The 16703-nt window shown below is 54.0% G+C and overlaps 1 protein-coding gene across 1 annotated transcript in view; it reads right to left on the bottom strand.

The window, feature by feature from the left end:
• asic1c (acid-sensing (proton-gated) ion channel 1c) overlaps positions 1-16703 on the bottom strand; it is a 253571-nt gene that overhangs the window by 33513 nt on the left and 203355 nt on the right. Inside the window, exon 4 of the mRNA XM_068030767.1 lies at positions 14331-14481. Coding sequence (XP_067886868.1) covers positions 14331-14481 — 151 coding nt within the window. The remainder of the gene's footprint in view (positions 1-14330; positions 14482-16703) is intronic.

Raw genomic sequence — 16703 nt, 5'->3', positions numbered from 1 at the left:
CCACCCAGAGAGAACACACTCCCACCCAGAGAGAACACACCACCACCCAGAGAGAACACTCATCCAACACCCAGAGAACACGCCCCCACCCAGAGAGAACACACACCAAACACCCGGAGAGAACACACTCCCAATACGGAGAGAACACACTCCCATCACGGAGAGAAATCACTCCCAACATGGAGAGAACACACTCACACCCCGAGAGAGCATTATCCCAACACGGAGAGAACACTCTCCCAACACGGAGAGAACACACTCCCAACACGGAGAGAACACTCTCCCAACACGGAGAGAACACTCTCCAAACACGGAGAGAACACTCTCCCAACACGGAGAGAACACACTCCCAACACGGAGAGAACACACTCCCAACACGGAGAGAACACACTCCCAACACGGAGAGAACACACTCCCAACACGGAGAGAACACACTCCCAACACGGAGAGAACACACTCCCACACAGAACAAACTCCCAAAACGAGAGAACACACTACCAACACCCAGAGAGCACACGCCCAACACGGAGAGAACACACGCCCAACACGGAGAGAACACACGCCCAACACGGAGAGAACACACGCCCAACACGGAGAGAACACACGCCCAACACGGAGAGAGCACACGCCCAACACGGAGAGAGCACACTCCCAAATCGGAGAGAACACACTACCAACACCCAGAGAACACACTCCCAACACAGAGAAAACACACTCCCAAAACGGAGAGAGCACACTCCCAACACACAGAGAGCACACTCCCAACACACAGAGAGCACACTCCCAACACGGAGAGAACACACGCCCAACACGGAGAGAGCACACTCCCAACACGCAGAGAACACACTCCCAACACGCAGAGAACACACTCCCAACACGCAGAGAACACACTCCAATACACACAGAACACACTCCCAACACAGAGAGAACACACGCCCAACACGGAGGGAACACACTCCCAATATGGAGAGAACACACACCCAACATGGAGAGAACACACTACAACACCGAGAGAACAGACTCCCACCCAGAGAGAACAGACTCCCACCCAGAGAGAACAGACTACCACCCAGAGAGAACGCACCCCCACCCAGAGAGAACACACTCCCAACACAAAGAGAACACACTCCCAACACAGAGAGAACACACGCCCAACACGGAGAGAACACACTCCCAATATGGAGAGAACACACACCCAACATGGAGAGAACACACTACAACACCAAGAGAACAGACTCCCACCCAGAGAGAACAGACTCCCACCCAGAGAGAACGCACCCCCACCCAGAGAGAACACACTCCCAACACAAAGAGAACACACTCCCACACAGAAAACACTCCCAACACATAGAGAACACACTCCCACACAGAAAACACTCCCAACACATAGAGAACACACTACAACACAGAGAGAACACACTCCCAGCATGGAGAGAATACATCCACACACAGAGAGAACAAACTACCAACACAGAAAGAACACACTCTCACCCAGAGAGAACAAACTCCCAACACGGATAGAACACACGCCCAACACGGAGAGAACACACTCCCAAAACACACAGAACACACTCCCAACACACAGAGAACACACTCCCAACACGGAGAGAACGCACAACAACACAGAGAGAATGCACTATAACACAGAGAGAACACACCCCCACCCAGAGAGAACACACTCCCAACACGCAGAGAACGCACTACAACACAGAGAGAACACATCCCCACCCAGAGAGAACACACTCCCACCCAGAGAGAACACACTCCCACCCAAACAGAACATCCCCCCCCCCCCCCCGCCCCACCCGGAGAGAACACACTCCCAACATGGAGAGATCAGACTCCCAACACGAAGAGAACGCACCCTCACCCCAGAGAGAACACACTCCCAACACGGAGAGAACACACTCCCAACACGGAGAGAACACACTCCCACCCAGAGAGAACACACCCCCACCCAGAGAGAACACACTCCCACACAGAACATACTCCCAACACAGAGAGAACACACTACAACACAAAGAGAACACACTCACAACATGGAGAGAATACAACCACACCCAGAGAGAACAAACTACCAACCCAGAGAGAACACACTCCCAACACTGAGAGAACACACTCCCAACACTGAGAGAACACACTCCCAACACAGAGAGAACACACTACAACACAGAGAGGACACCCTACAACGCAGACAGAACACCCAACACGGAGAGAATGCACCCACACCCAGAGAGAACACACCCCCAACACGGAGAGGACACACCACCACCCAGAGAGAACACTCATCCAACACCCAGAGAACACGCCCCCACCCAGAGAGAACACACACCAAACACCCGGAGAGAACACACTCCCAACACTAAGAGAACACACTCCCACACAGAACATACTCCCAACACAGAGAGAACACACTACAACACAAAGAGAACACACTCACAACATGGAGAGAATACAACCACACCCAGAGAGAACAAACTACCAACCCAGAGAGAACACACTCCCAACACTGAGAGAACACACTCCCAACACGGAGAGAACACACTACAACACAGAGAGGACACCCTACAACGCAGACAGAACACCCAACACGGAGAGAATGCACCCACACCCAGAGAGAACACACCCCCAACACGGAGAGGACACACCACCACCCAGAGAGAACACTCATCCAACACCCAGAGAACACGCCCCCACCCAGAGAGAACACACACCAAACACCCGGAGAGAACACACTCCCAATACGGAGAGAACACACTCCCATCACGGAGAGAAATCACTCCCAACATGGAGAGAACACACTCACACCCCGAGAGAGCATTATCCCAACACGGAGAGAACACTCTCCCAACACGGAGAGAACACACTCCCAACACGGAGAGAACACTCTCCCAACACGGAGAGAACACACTCCCAACACGGAGAGAACACACTCCCAACACGGAGAGAACACACTCCCAACACGGAGAGAACACACTCCCAACACGGGGAGAACACACTCCCACCTCGGAGAGAACACACTCCCAACACGGAGAGAACACACCCCCACCCAGAGAGAACGCACTCCCACCCAGAGAGAACGCACTACAACCCAGAGAGAACACACCCCCACCCAGAGAGAACACACTCCCAACACGGAGAGAACGCACTACAACCCAGAGAGAACACACTCCCACCCAGAGAGAACACACTCCCAACACGGAGAGAACGCACTACAACCCAGAGAGAACACACTCCCAACACGGAGAGAACGCACTACAACCCAGAGAGAACACACTCCCACCCAGAGAGAACACACTCCCAACACGGAGAGAACGCACTACAACCCAGAGAGAACACACTCCCACCCAGAGAGAACACACTCCCACCCAGAGAGAACACACTCCCAACACGGAGAGAACACACTCCCACCCAGAGAGAACACACTCCCACCCAGAGAGAACACACTCCCACCCAGAGAGAACACACCACCACCCAGAGAGAACACTCATCCAACACCCAGAGAACACGCCCCCACCCAGAGAGAACACACACCAAACACCCGGAGAGAACACACTCCCAATACGGAGAGAACACACTCCCATCACGGAGAGAAATCACTCCCAACATGGAGAGAACACACTCACACCCCGAGAGAGCATTATCCCAACACGGAGAGAACACTCTCCCAACACGGAGAGAACACACTCCCAACACGGAGAGAACACTCTCCCAACACGGAGAGAACACTCTCCCAACACGGAGAGAACACTCTCCCAACACGGAGAGAACACACTCCCAACACGGAGAGAACACACTCCCAACACGGAGAGAACACACTCCCAACACGGAGAGAACACACTCCCAACACGGAGAGAACACACTCCCAACACGGAGAGAACACACTCCCAACACGGAGAGAACACACTCCCAACACGGAGAGAACACACTCCCAACACGGAGAGAACACACTCCCAACACGGAGAGAACACACTCCCAACACAAAGAGAACACACTCCCACACAGAACAAACTCCCAAAACGAGAGAACACACTACCAACACCCAGAGAGCACACGCCCAACACGGAGAGAACACACGCCCAACACGGAGAGAACACACGCCCAACACGGAGAGAACACATGCCCAACACGGAGAGAGCACACGCCCAACACGGAGAGAGCACACTCCCAAATCGGAGAGAACACACTACCAACACCCAGAGAACACACTCCCAACACAGAGAAAACACACTCCCAAAACGGAGAGAACACACTCCCAACACACAGAGAGCACACTCCCAACACGGAGAGAACACACGCCCAACACGGAGAGAGCACACTCCCAACACGCAGAGAACACACTCCCAACACGCAGAGAACACACTCCCAACACGCAGAGAACACACTCCAATACACACAGAACACACTCCCAACACAGAGAGAACACACGCCCAACACTAAGAGAACACACTCCCACACAGAACATACTCCCAACACAGAGAGAACACACTACAACACAAAGAGAACACACTCACAACATGGAGAGAATACAACCACACCCAGAGAGAACAAACTACCAACCCAGAGAGAACACACTCCCAACACTGAGAGAACACACTCCCAACACAGAGAGAACACACTACAACACAGAGAGGACACCCTACAACGCAGACAGAACACCCAACACGGAGAGAATGCACCCACACCCAGAGAGAACACACCCCCAACACGGAGAGGACACACCACCACCCAGAGAGAACACTCATCCAACACCCAGAGAACACGCCCCCACCCAGAGAGAACACACACCAAACACCCGGAGAGAACACACTCCCAATACGGAGAGAACACACTCCCATCACGGAGAGAAATCACTCCCAACATGGAGAGAACACACTCACACCCCGAGAGAGCATTATCCCAACACGGAGAGAACACTCTCCCAACACGGAGAGAACACACTCCCAACACGGAGAGAACACTCTCCCAACACGGAGAGAACACACTCCCAACACGGAGAGAACACACTCCCAACACGGAGAGAACACACTCCCAACACGGAGAGAACACACTCCCAACACGGGGAGAACACACTCCCACCTCGGAGAGAACACACTCCCAACACGGAGAGAACACACCCCCACCCAGAGAGAACGCACTCCCACCCAGAGAGAACGCACTACAACCCAGAGAGAACACACCCCCACCCAGAGAGAACACACTCCCAACACGGAGAGAACGCACTACAACCCAGAGAGAACACACTCCCACCCAGAGAGAACACATTCCCAACACGGAGAGAACGCACTACAACCCAGAGAGAACACACTCCCAACACGGAGAGAACGCACTACAACCCAGAGAGAACACACTCCCACCCAGAGAGAACACACTCCCAACACGGAGAGAACGCACTACAACCCAGAGAGAACACACTCCCACCCAGAGAGAACACACTCCCACCCAGAGAGAACACACTCCCAACACGGAGAGAACACACTCCCACCCAGAGAGAACACACTCCCACCCAGAGAGAACACACCACCACCCAGAGAGAACACACTCCCACCCAGAGAGAACACACTCCCACCCAGAGAGAACACACTCCCACCCAGAGAGAACACACTCCCAACACGGAGAGAACACACTCCCACCCAGAGAGAACACACTCCCACCCAGAGAGAACACACCACCACCCAGAGAGAACACTCATCCAACACCCAGAGAACACGCCCCCACCCAGAGAGAACACACACCAAACACCCGGAGAGAACACACTCCCAATACGGAGAGAACACACTCCCATCACGGAGAGAAATCACTCCCAACATGGAGAGAACACACTCACACCCCGAGAGAGCATTATCCCAACACGGAGAGAACACTCTCCCAACACGGAGAGAACACACTCCCAACACGGAGAGAACACTCTCCCAACACGGAGAGAACACTCTCCAAACACGGAGAGAACACTCTCCCAACACGGAGAGAACACACTCCCAACACGGAGAGAACACACTCCCAACACGGAGAGAACACACTCCCAACACGGAGAGAACACACTCCCAACACGGAGAGAACACACTCCCAACACGGAGAGAACACACTCCCACACAGAACAAACTCCCAAAACGAGAGAACACACTACCAACACCCAGAGAGCACACGCCCAACACGGAGAGAACACACGCCCAACACGGAGAGAACACACGCCCAACACGGAGAGAACACACGCCCAACACGGAGAGAACACACGCCCAACACGGAGAGAGCACACGCCCAACACGGAGAGAGCACACTCCCAAATCGGAGAGAACACACTACCAACACCCAGAGAACACACTCCCAACACAGAGAAAACACACTCCCAAAACGGAGAGAACACACTCCCAACACACAGAGAGCACACTCCCAACACACAGAGAGCACACTCCCAACACGGAGAGAACACACGCCCAACACGGAGAGAGCACACTCCCAACACGCAGAGAACACACTCCCAACACGCAGAGAACACACTCCCAACACGCAGAGAACACACTCCAATACACACAGAACACACTCCCAACACAGAGAGAACACACGCCCAACACGGAGGGAACACACTCCCAATATGGAGAGAACACACACCCAACATGGAGAGAACACACTACAACACCGAGAGAACAGACTCCCACCCAGAGAGAACAGACTCCCACCCAGAGAGAACAGACTACCACCCAGAGAGAACGCACCCCCACCCAGAGAGAACACACTCCCAACACAAAGAGAACACACTCCCAACACAGAGAGAACACACGCCCAACACGGAGAGAACACACTCCCAATATGGAGAGAACACACACCCAACATGGAGAGAACACACTACAACACCAAGAGAACAGACTCCCACCCAGAGAGAACAGACTCCCACCCAGAGAGAACGCACCCCCACCCAGAGAGAACACACTCCCAACACAAAGAGAACACACTCCCACACAGAAAACACTCCCAACACATAGAGAACACACTCCCACACAGAAAACACTCCCAACACATAGAGAACACACTACAACACAGAGAGAACACACTCCCAGCATGGAGAGAATACATCCACACACAGAGAGAACAAACTACCAACACAGAAAGAACACACTCTCACCCAGAGAGAACAAACTCCCAACACGGATAGAACACACGCCCAACACGGAGAGAACACACTCCCAAAACACACAGAACACACTCCCAACACACAGAGAACACACTCCCAACACGGAGAGAACGCACAACAACACAGAGAGAATGCACTATAACACAGAGAGAACACACCCCCACCCAGAGAGAACACACTCCCAACACGCAGAGAACGCACTACAACACAGAGAGAACACATCCCCACCCAGAGAGAACACACTCCCACCCAAACAGAACATCCCCCCCCCCCCCCCGCCCCACCCGGAGAGAACACACTCCCAACATGGAGAGATCAGACTCCCAACACGAAGAGAACGCACCCTCACCCCAGAGAGAACACACTCCCAACACGGAGAGAACACACTCCCAACACGGAGAGAACACACTCCCACCCAGAGAGAACACACCCCCACCCAGAGAGAACACACTCCCACACAGAACATACTCCCAACACAGAGAGAACACACTACAACACAAAGAGAACACACTCACAACATGGAGAGAATACAACCACACCCAGAGAGAACAAACTACCAACCCAGAGAGAACACACTCCCAACACTGAGAGAACACACTCCCAACACTGAGAGAACACACTCCCAACACAGAGAGAACACACTACAACACAGAGAGGACACCCTACAACGCAGACAGAACACCCAACACGGAGAGAATGCACCCACACCCAGAGAGAACACACCCCCAACACGGAGAGGACACACCACCACCCAGAGAGAACACTCATCCAACACCCAGAGAACACGCCCCCACCCAGAGAGAACACACACCAAACACCCGGAGAGAACACACTCCCAACACTAAGAGAACACACTCCCACACAGAACATACTCCCAACACAGAGAGAACACACTACAACACAAAGAGAACACACTCACAACATGGAGAGAATACAACCACACCCAGAGAGAACAAACTACCAACCCAGAGAGAACACACTCCCAACACTGAGAGAACACACTCCCAACACGGAGAGAACACACTACAACACAGAGAGGACACCCTACAACGCAGACAGAACACCCAACACGGAGAGAATGCACCCACACCCAGAGAGAACACACCCCCAACACGGAGAGGACACACCACCACCCAGAGAGAACACTCATCCAACACCCAGAGAACACGCCCCCACCCAGAGAGAACACACACCAAACACCCGGAGAGAACACACTCCCAATACGGAGAGAACACACTCCCATCACGGAGAGAAATCACTCCCAACATGGAGAGAACACACTCACACCCCGAGAGAGCATTATCCCAACACGGAGAGAACACTCTCCCAACACGGAGAGAACACACTCCCAACACGGAGAGAACACTCTCCCAACACGGAGAGAACACACTCCCAACACGGAGAGAACACACTCCCAACACGGAGAGAACACACTCCCAACACGGAGAGAACACACTCCCAACACGGGGAGAACACACTCCCACCTCGGAGAGAACACACTCCCAACACGGAGAGAACACACCCCCACCCAGAGAGAACGCACTCCCACCCAGAGAGAACGCACTACAACCCAGAGAGAACACACCCCCACCCAGAGAGAACACACTCCCAACACGGAGAGAACGCACTACAACCCAGAGAGAACACACTCCCACCCAGAGAGAACACACTCCCAACACGGAGAGAACGCACTACAACCCAGAGAGAACACACTCCCAACACGGAGAGAACGCACTACAACCCAGAGAGAACACACTCCCACCCAGAGAGAACACACTCCCAACACGGAGAGAACGCACTACAACCCAGAGAGAACACACTCCCACCCAGAGAGAACACACTCCCACCCAGAGAGAACACACTCCCAACACGGAGAGAACACACTCCCACCCAGAGAGAACACACTCCCACCCAGAGAGAACACACTCCCACCCAGAGAGAACACACCACCACCCAGAGAGAACACTCATCCAACACCCAGAGAACACGCCCCCACCCAGAGAGAACACACACCAAACACCCGGAGAGAACACACTCCCAATACGGAGAGAACACACTCCCATCACGGAGAGAAATCACTCCCAACATGGAGAGAACACACTCACACCCCGAGAGAGCATTATCCCAACACGGAGAGAACACTCTCCCAACACGGAGAGAACACACTCCCAACACGGAGAGAACACTCTCCCAACACGGAGAGAACACTCTCCCAACACGGAGAGAACACTCTCCCAACACGGAGAGAACACACTCCCAACACGGAGAGAACACACTCCCAACACGGAGAGAACACACTCCCAACACGGAGAGAACACACTCCCAACACGGAGAGAACACACTCCCAACACGGAGAGAACACACTCCCAACACGGAGAGAACACACTCCCAACACGGAGAGAACACACTCCCAACACAAAGAGAACACACTCCCACACAGAACAAACTCCCAAAACGAGAGAACACACTACCAACACCCAGAGAGCACACGCCCAACACGGAGAGAACACACGCCCAACACGGAGAGAACACACGCCCAACACGGAGAGAACACATGCCCAACACGGAGAGAGCACACGCCCAACACGGAGAGAGCACACTCCCAAATCGGAGAGAACACACTACCAACACCCAGAGAACACACTCCCAACACAGAGAAAACACACTCCCAAAACGGAGAGAACACACTCCCAACACACAGAGAGCACACTCCCAACACGGAGAGAACACACGCCCAACACGGAGAGAGCACACTCCCAACACGCAGAGAACACACTCCCAACACGCAGAGAACACACTCCCAACACGCAGAGAACACACTCCAATACACACAGAACACACTCCCAACACAGAGAGAACACACGCCCAACACGGAGGGAACACACTCCCAATATGGAGAGAACACACACCCAACATGGAGAGAACACACTACAACACCGAGAGAACAGACTCCCACCCAGAGAGAACAGACTCCCACCCAGAGAGAACAGACTCCCACCCAGAGAGAACGCACCCCCACCCAGAGAGAACACACTCCCAACACAAAGAGAACACACTCCCAACACAGAGAGAACACACGCCCAACACGGAGAGAACACACTCCCAATATGGAGAGAACACACACCCAACATGGAGAGAACACACTACAACACCAAGAGAACAGACTCCCACCCAGAGAGAACAGACTCCCACCCAGAGAGAACGCACCCCCACCCAGAGAGAACACACTCCCAACACAAAGAGAACACACTCCCACACAGAAAACACTCCCAACACATAGAGAACACACTCCCACACAGAAAACACTCCCAACACATAGAGAACACACTACAACACAGAGAGAACACACTCCCAGCATGGAGAGAATACATCCACACACAGAGAGAACAAACTACCAACACAGAAAGAACACACTCTCACCCAGAGAGAACAAACTCCCAACACGGATAGAACACACGCCCAACACGGAGAGAACACACTCCCAAAACACACAGAACACACTCCCAACACACAGAGAACACACTCCCAACACGGAGAGAACGCACAACAACACAGAGAGAATGCACTATAACACAGAGAGAACACACCCCCACCCAGAGAGAACACACTCCCAACACGCAGAGAACGCACTACAACACAGAGAGAACACATCCCCACCCAGAGAGAACACACTCCCACCCAGAGAGAACGCACCCTCACCCAGAGAGAACACACCCCCACCCAGAGAGAACACACCCCCACCCAGAGAGAACACACTCCCACCCAGAGAGAACACACTCCCACCCAGAGAGAACACACCCCCACCCCGGAGAGAACACACTCCCACCCAGAGAGAACGCACCCCCACCCAGAGAGAACGCACCCCCACCCAGAGAGAACACACCCCCACCCCGGAGAGAACACACTCCCAACACGGAGAGAACACACCCCCACCCAGAGAGAACACACTCCCAACACGGAGAGAACGCACTACAACACAGAGAGAACGCACTACAACACAGAGAGAACACACGCCCAACACGGAGAGAACACACGCCCAACACGGAGAGAACACACGCCCAACACGGAGAGAACACACGCCCAACACGGAGAGAAAACCACCCCCACCCAGAGAGAGCACACTGCCACCCAAACAGAACACCTCCCCCACCCAGAGAGAACACACTCCCACCCAAACAGAACATCCCCCCCCCCGCCCCACCCGGAGAGAACACACTCCCAACATGGAGAGATCAGACTCCCAACACGAAGAGAACGCACCCTCACCCCAGAGAGAACACACTCCCAACACGGAGAGAACACACTCCCACCCAGAGAGAACACACCCCCACCCAGAGAGAACACACTCCCACACAGAACATACTCCCAACACAGAGAGAACACACTACAACACAAAGAGAACACACTCACAACATGGAGAGAATACAACCACACCCAGAGAGAACAAACTACCAACCCAGAGAGAACACACTCCCAACACTGAGAGAACACACTCCCAACACTGAGAGAACACACTCCCAACACAGAGAGAACACACTCCCAACACAGAGAGAACACACTACAACACAGAGAGGACACCCTACAACGCAGACAGAACACCCAACACGGAGAGAATGCACCCACACCCAGAGAGAACACACCCCCAACACGGAGAGGACACACCACCACCCAGAGAGAACACTCATCCAACACCCAGAGAACACGCCCCCACCCAGAGAGAACACACACCAAACACCCGGAGAGAACACACTCCCAACACTAAGAGAACACACTCCCACACAAAACATACTCCCAACACAGAGAGAACACACTACAACACAAAGAGAACACACTCACAACATGGAGAGAATACAACCACACCCAGAGAGAACAAACTACCAACCCAGAGAGAACACACTCCCAACACTGAGAGAACACACTCCCAACACAGAGAGAACACACTACAACACAGAGAGGACACCCTACAACGCAGACAGAACACCCAACACGGAGAGAATGCACCCACACCCAGAGAGAACACACCCCCAACACGGAGAGGACACACCACCACCCAGAGAGAACACTCATCCAACACCCAGAGAACACGCCCCCACCCAGAGAGAACACACACCAAACACCCGGAGAGAACACACTCCCAATACGGAGAGAACACACTCCCATCACGGAGAGAAATCACTCCCAACATGGAGAGAACACACTCACACCCCGAGAGAGCATTATCCCAACACGGAGAGAACACTCTCCCAACACGGAGAGAACACACTCCCAACACGGAGAGAACACTCTCCCAACACGGAGAGAACACTCTCCCAACACGGAGAGAACACACTCCCAACACGGAGAGAACACACTCCCAACACGGAGAGAACACACTCCCAACACGGGGAGAACACACTCCCACCCCGGAGAGAACACACTCCCAACACGGAGAGAACACACCCCCACCCAGAGAGAACGCACTCCCACCCAGAGAGAACGCACTACAACCCAGAGAGAACACACCCCCACCCAGAGAGAACACACTCCCAACACGGAGAGAACGCACTACAACCCAGAGAGAACACACTCCCACCCAGAGAGAACACACTCCCAACACGGAGAGAACGCACTACAACCCAGAGAGAACACACTCCCAACACGGAGAGAACGCACTACAACCCAGAGAGAACACACTCCCACCCAGAGAGAACACACTCCCAACACGGAGAGAATGCACTACAACCCAGAGAGAACACACTCCCACCCAGAGAGAACACACTCCCACCCAGAGAGAACACACTCCCAACACGGAGAGAACACACTCCCACCCAGAGAGAACACACTCCCACCCAGAGAGAACACACCACCACCCAGAGAGAACACTCATCCAACACCCAGAGAACACGCCCCCACCCAGAGAGAACACACACCAAACACCCGGAGAGAACACACTCCCAATACGGAGAGAACACACTCCCATCACGGAGAGAAATCACTCCCAACATGGAGAGAACACACTCACACCCCGAGAGAGCATTATCCCAACACGGAGAGGACACTCTCCCAACACGGAGAGAACACACTCCCAACACGGAGAGAACACTCTCCCAACACGGAGAGAACACTCTCCCAACACGGAGAGAACACACTCCCAACACGGAGAGAACACACTCCCAACACGGAGAGAACACACTCCCAACACGGGGAGAACACACTCCCACCCCGGAGAGAACACACTCCCAACACGGAGAGAACACACCCCCACCCAGAGAGAACGCACTCCCACCCAGAGAGAACGCACTACAACCCAGAGAGAACACACCCCCACCCAGAGAGAACACACTCCCAACACGGAGAGAACGCACTACAACCCAGAGAGAACACACTCCCACCCAGAGAGAACACACTCCCAACACGGAGAGAACGCACTACAACCCAGAGAGAACGCACTACAACCCAGAGAGAACACACTCCCACCCAGAGAGAACACACTCCCAACACGGAGAGAACGCACTACAACCCAGAGAGAACACACTCCCACCCAGAGAGAACACACTCCCACCCAGAGAGAACACACTCCCAACACGGAGAGAACACACTCCCACCCAGAGAGAACACACTCCCACTTAGAGAGAACACACTCCCAACACGGAGAGAACACACCCCCACCCAGAGAGAACACACTCCCAACACGGAGAGAACACACTCCCACCCAGAGAGAACACACTCCCAACATGGAGAGAACGCACTACAACACGGAGAGAACACACTCCCACCCAGAGAGAACACACTCCCACCCAGAGAGAACACACTCCCAACACAGAGAGAACACACTCTGAGCATCAGTTTTAGTATTTTCAGCATTTTTTTCTTTTTTTTACAGAGTAAACACAATTTGAACACGAGCCCCGCCCCCTCAACAACAACAATCTGTATTTATATAACAGCCTCTAACAGTAAAATGCTACACAGGTGCTTCACAGGATCGATTATCAAACAAAATCTGACGCTGAGCCACATAAGGAGATACTTGGATAGGAGGTTTGGAGCTATCCGGAGGACAGGGGAGCTCTGGAGTACCCGTTGAGTGGGTCGGGGGTCAGGCAGATATTGGAGTATCCACTGGTTGGATCAGGGGTTGGGGTGGTGGGGGTGGCCAGGGTGATATTGGTGCGCCTGCTGTGTGGGTCGGTGAGTTTATCTCTCACTCTCTAGCTCCTACCTGGCATGTGCACCATGCGACAATTGCAGTTTGCCACAAGGTATCGTGTCTCACAGTCGATCCTGCACGCGGTGATGCTGTAGGTGGTGAAGAAGCCAGAGTTTATGTTCGTCATCCTGCAGTCACCCCAGGGCGGAGGAAGATACATGATCTGGAGGGACAGAGAGAGAGAGAGAGAGAGATTCCCTACTGCAGCAGCAGCATCATCTGTCCCATGCCATTGGCTACTGTGGTCACTGAGGATGGTCAAACTGGATCATCTCCTTTCACCCACTGATACATTTCCCTGAATATCAAACCCTCATATTCGTTCATCCCAATTGTTTACACTTCACATTTGAGCAAGCTCTTCACCCCAAAACCTTTGAACCCTTGACCCCTGAACGCCCTTCACCCCAAGACCCTTGATCCCCTTGTACCTGTCCCAGTCCCCTCCACCTCCCTGTGCCTCTCCCACTCCCCCATGCCTCTCCCACTCCTTTCCACTCCCCCATGCCTCTCCCACTCCCCTCCACACCCCCCCCCATGCTCGTGCCTCTCCCAGTCTCCCTCCACCCCCTTGCACCTCTCCCACTCCACTCCCCTGTGCCTCTCCCACTCCTCTCCATTCCTCCCCCGCCTTTCCCACTCCCCTCCACTCCCCCGTGCCTCTCCCACTCCTTTCCTCTCCCCATGCCTCTCCCATTCCTCTCCACTCCCCTGTGCCTCTCCCACTCCCCCGTGCCTCTCCCACTCCTTTCCTCTCCCCATGCCTCTCCCATTCCTCTCCACTCCCCTGTGCCTCTCCCACTCCCCCGTGCCTCTCCCACTCCTTTCCACTCCCCCATGCCTCTCCCATTCCTCTCCACTCCCCTGTGCCTCTCCCACTCCCCCGTGCCTCTCCCACTCCCCCATGCCCCTCCCATTCCTCTCTACTCCCCTGTGCCTCTCCCACTCCCCTCCACCCTCCCCCGGTGCCCCTCTCAATCTCCCTGCACCTTGATGTCACACCCCAACATGGCTGCCTTCTTTTGATTTCACAAATGTGCCGAGCATGAGGCCACAGGTCAGCACCAAATCGCGTGTGTTTAGAACAACAACAGCGTGTGTTTATATAGCACCTTTAAAATAGTAAAACAGCCCATGGTGCTTCACAGGAGTGATTATCAAATATACACATGACACGCACTGCCAGTCGCTGGGAGACACGTGGAGAAATGTTTAGCTGACCAGCTGGGAACTGTTAGTCTGTATTTTAAAATTGAATCATTTATTCACCGACGCACAGTGGCAGCAGTGTGTACCATCTACAAGGTGCACTGCAGCAACACACCAAGGCTCCTTCGACAGCACCTTCCAAGTCCGCGACCTCTACCACCTAGAAGAACAAGGGCAGCAAATGCATGGGAACACCACCACCTGCAAGTTCCCCTCCAAGTCACACACCATCCTGACTTGGAACTATATTGCCGTTCCTTCACTGTCGCTGGAACTCCCTTCCTAACAGCACTGTGGGTGTATCTACCCCACATGGACTGCAGCAGTTCAAGAAGGCAGCTCACCACCACCTTCTCAAGGGCAATTAGGGATGGACAGTAAATGCTGGCCTGGCCAGTGACGCCCACATCCCATGAATTGGAAACAAGTTTTCAGAAGATCGATGGATAATGAATGAGCAAATAAATCAGGAAATGCAAACTGAGAAAGGCAGAGAATAAAACCAACCAAATCTCAAATCAGACGGAATAGAATTCCTTGTCGACTTGAATACAGACATAGAATAAACTCCCAGTGATGTTCATTAACACTCTCCAGATTGAAAAAGACAGAGTAACTGAGGATTAAAGTTCAAGAACTGAGTGTCAAACAGCCAGTTAGATCCTCAGCCTTCTTTATTCAAGGAAATAGAAGCCTACTTACTGAACCCTGTCATCCCCTCCCCCGACCCTGGACAGACCCCCTCCCCTCCCCCGACCCTGTACAGACCCCCTCCCCCGACCCTGGACAGACCCACTCCCCTCCCCCGACCCTGGACAGACCCCCTCCCCTCCCCCGACCCTGTACAGACCCCCGACCCTGGACAGACCCACTCCCCTCCCCCGACCCTGGACAGACCCCCTCCAGCCCCCCGACCCTGTACAGACCCCCTCCCCCGACCCTGTACAGACCCCCTCCCCCGACCCTGTACAGACCCCCGACCCTGGACAGACCCACTCCCCGACCCTGGACAGACCCCCTCCAGCCCCCCGACCCTGTACAGACCCCCTCCCCTCCCCCGACCCTGGACAGACCCACTCCACCCCTCCCCAACCATGTACAGACCCACTCCCCTCCCCTGACCCTGGACAGACCCCCTCCACCGCCCCCCCCGACCCTGGACAGACCCACTCCCCT

Source organism: Heterodontus francisci, chromosome 5, assembly GCF_036365525.1.
Source record: "Heterodontus francisci isolate sHetFra1 chromosome 5, sHetFra1.hap1, whole genome shotgun sequence".
Classification (NCBI taxonomy): Eukaryota; Metazoa; Chordata; class Chondrichthyes; order Heterodontiformes; family Heterodontidae; genus Heterodontus; species Heterodontus francisci.
The sequence above is the reverse complement of the archived record's forward strand: the minus strand, read 5'-3'. Positions and strand labels throughout refer to the sequence as shown.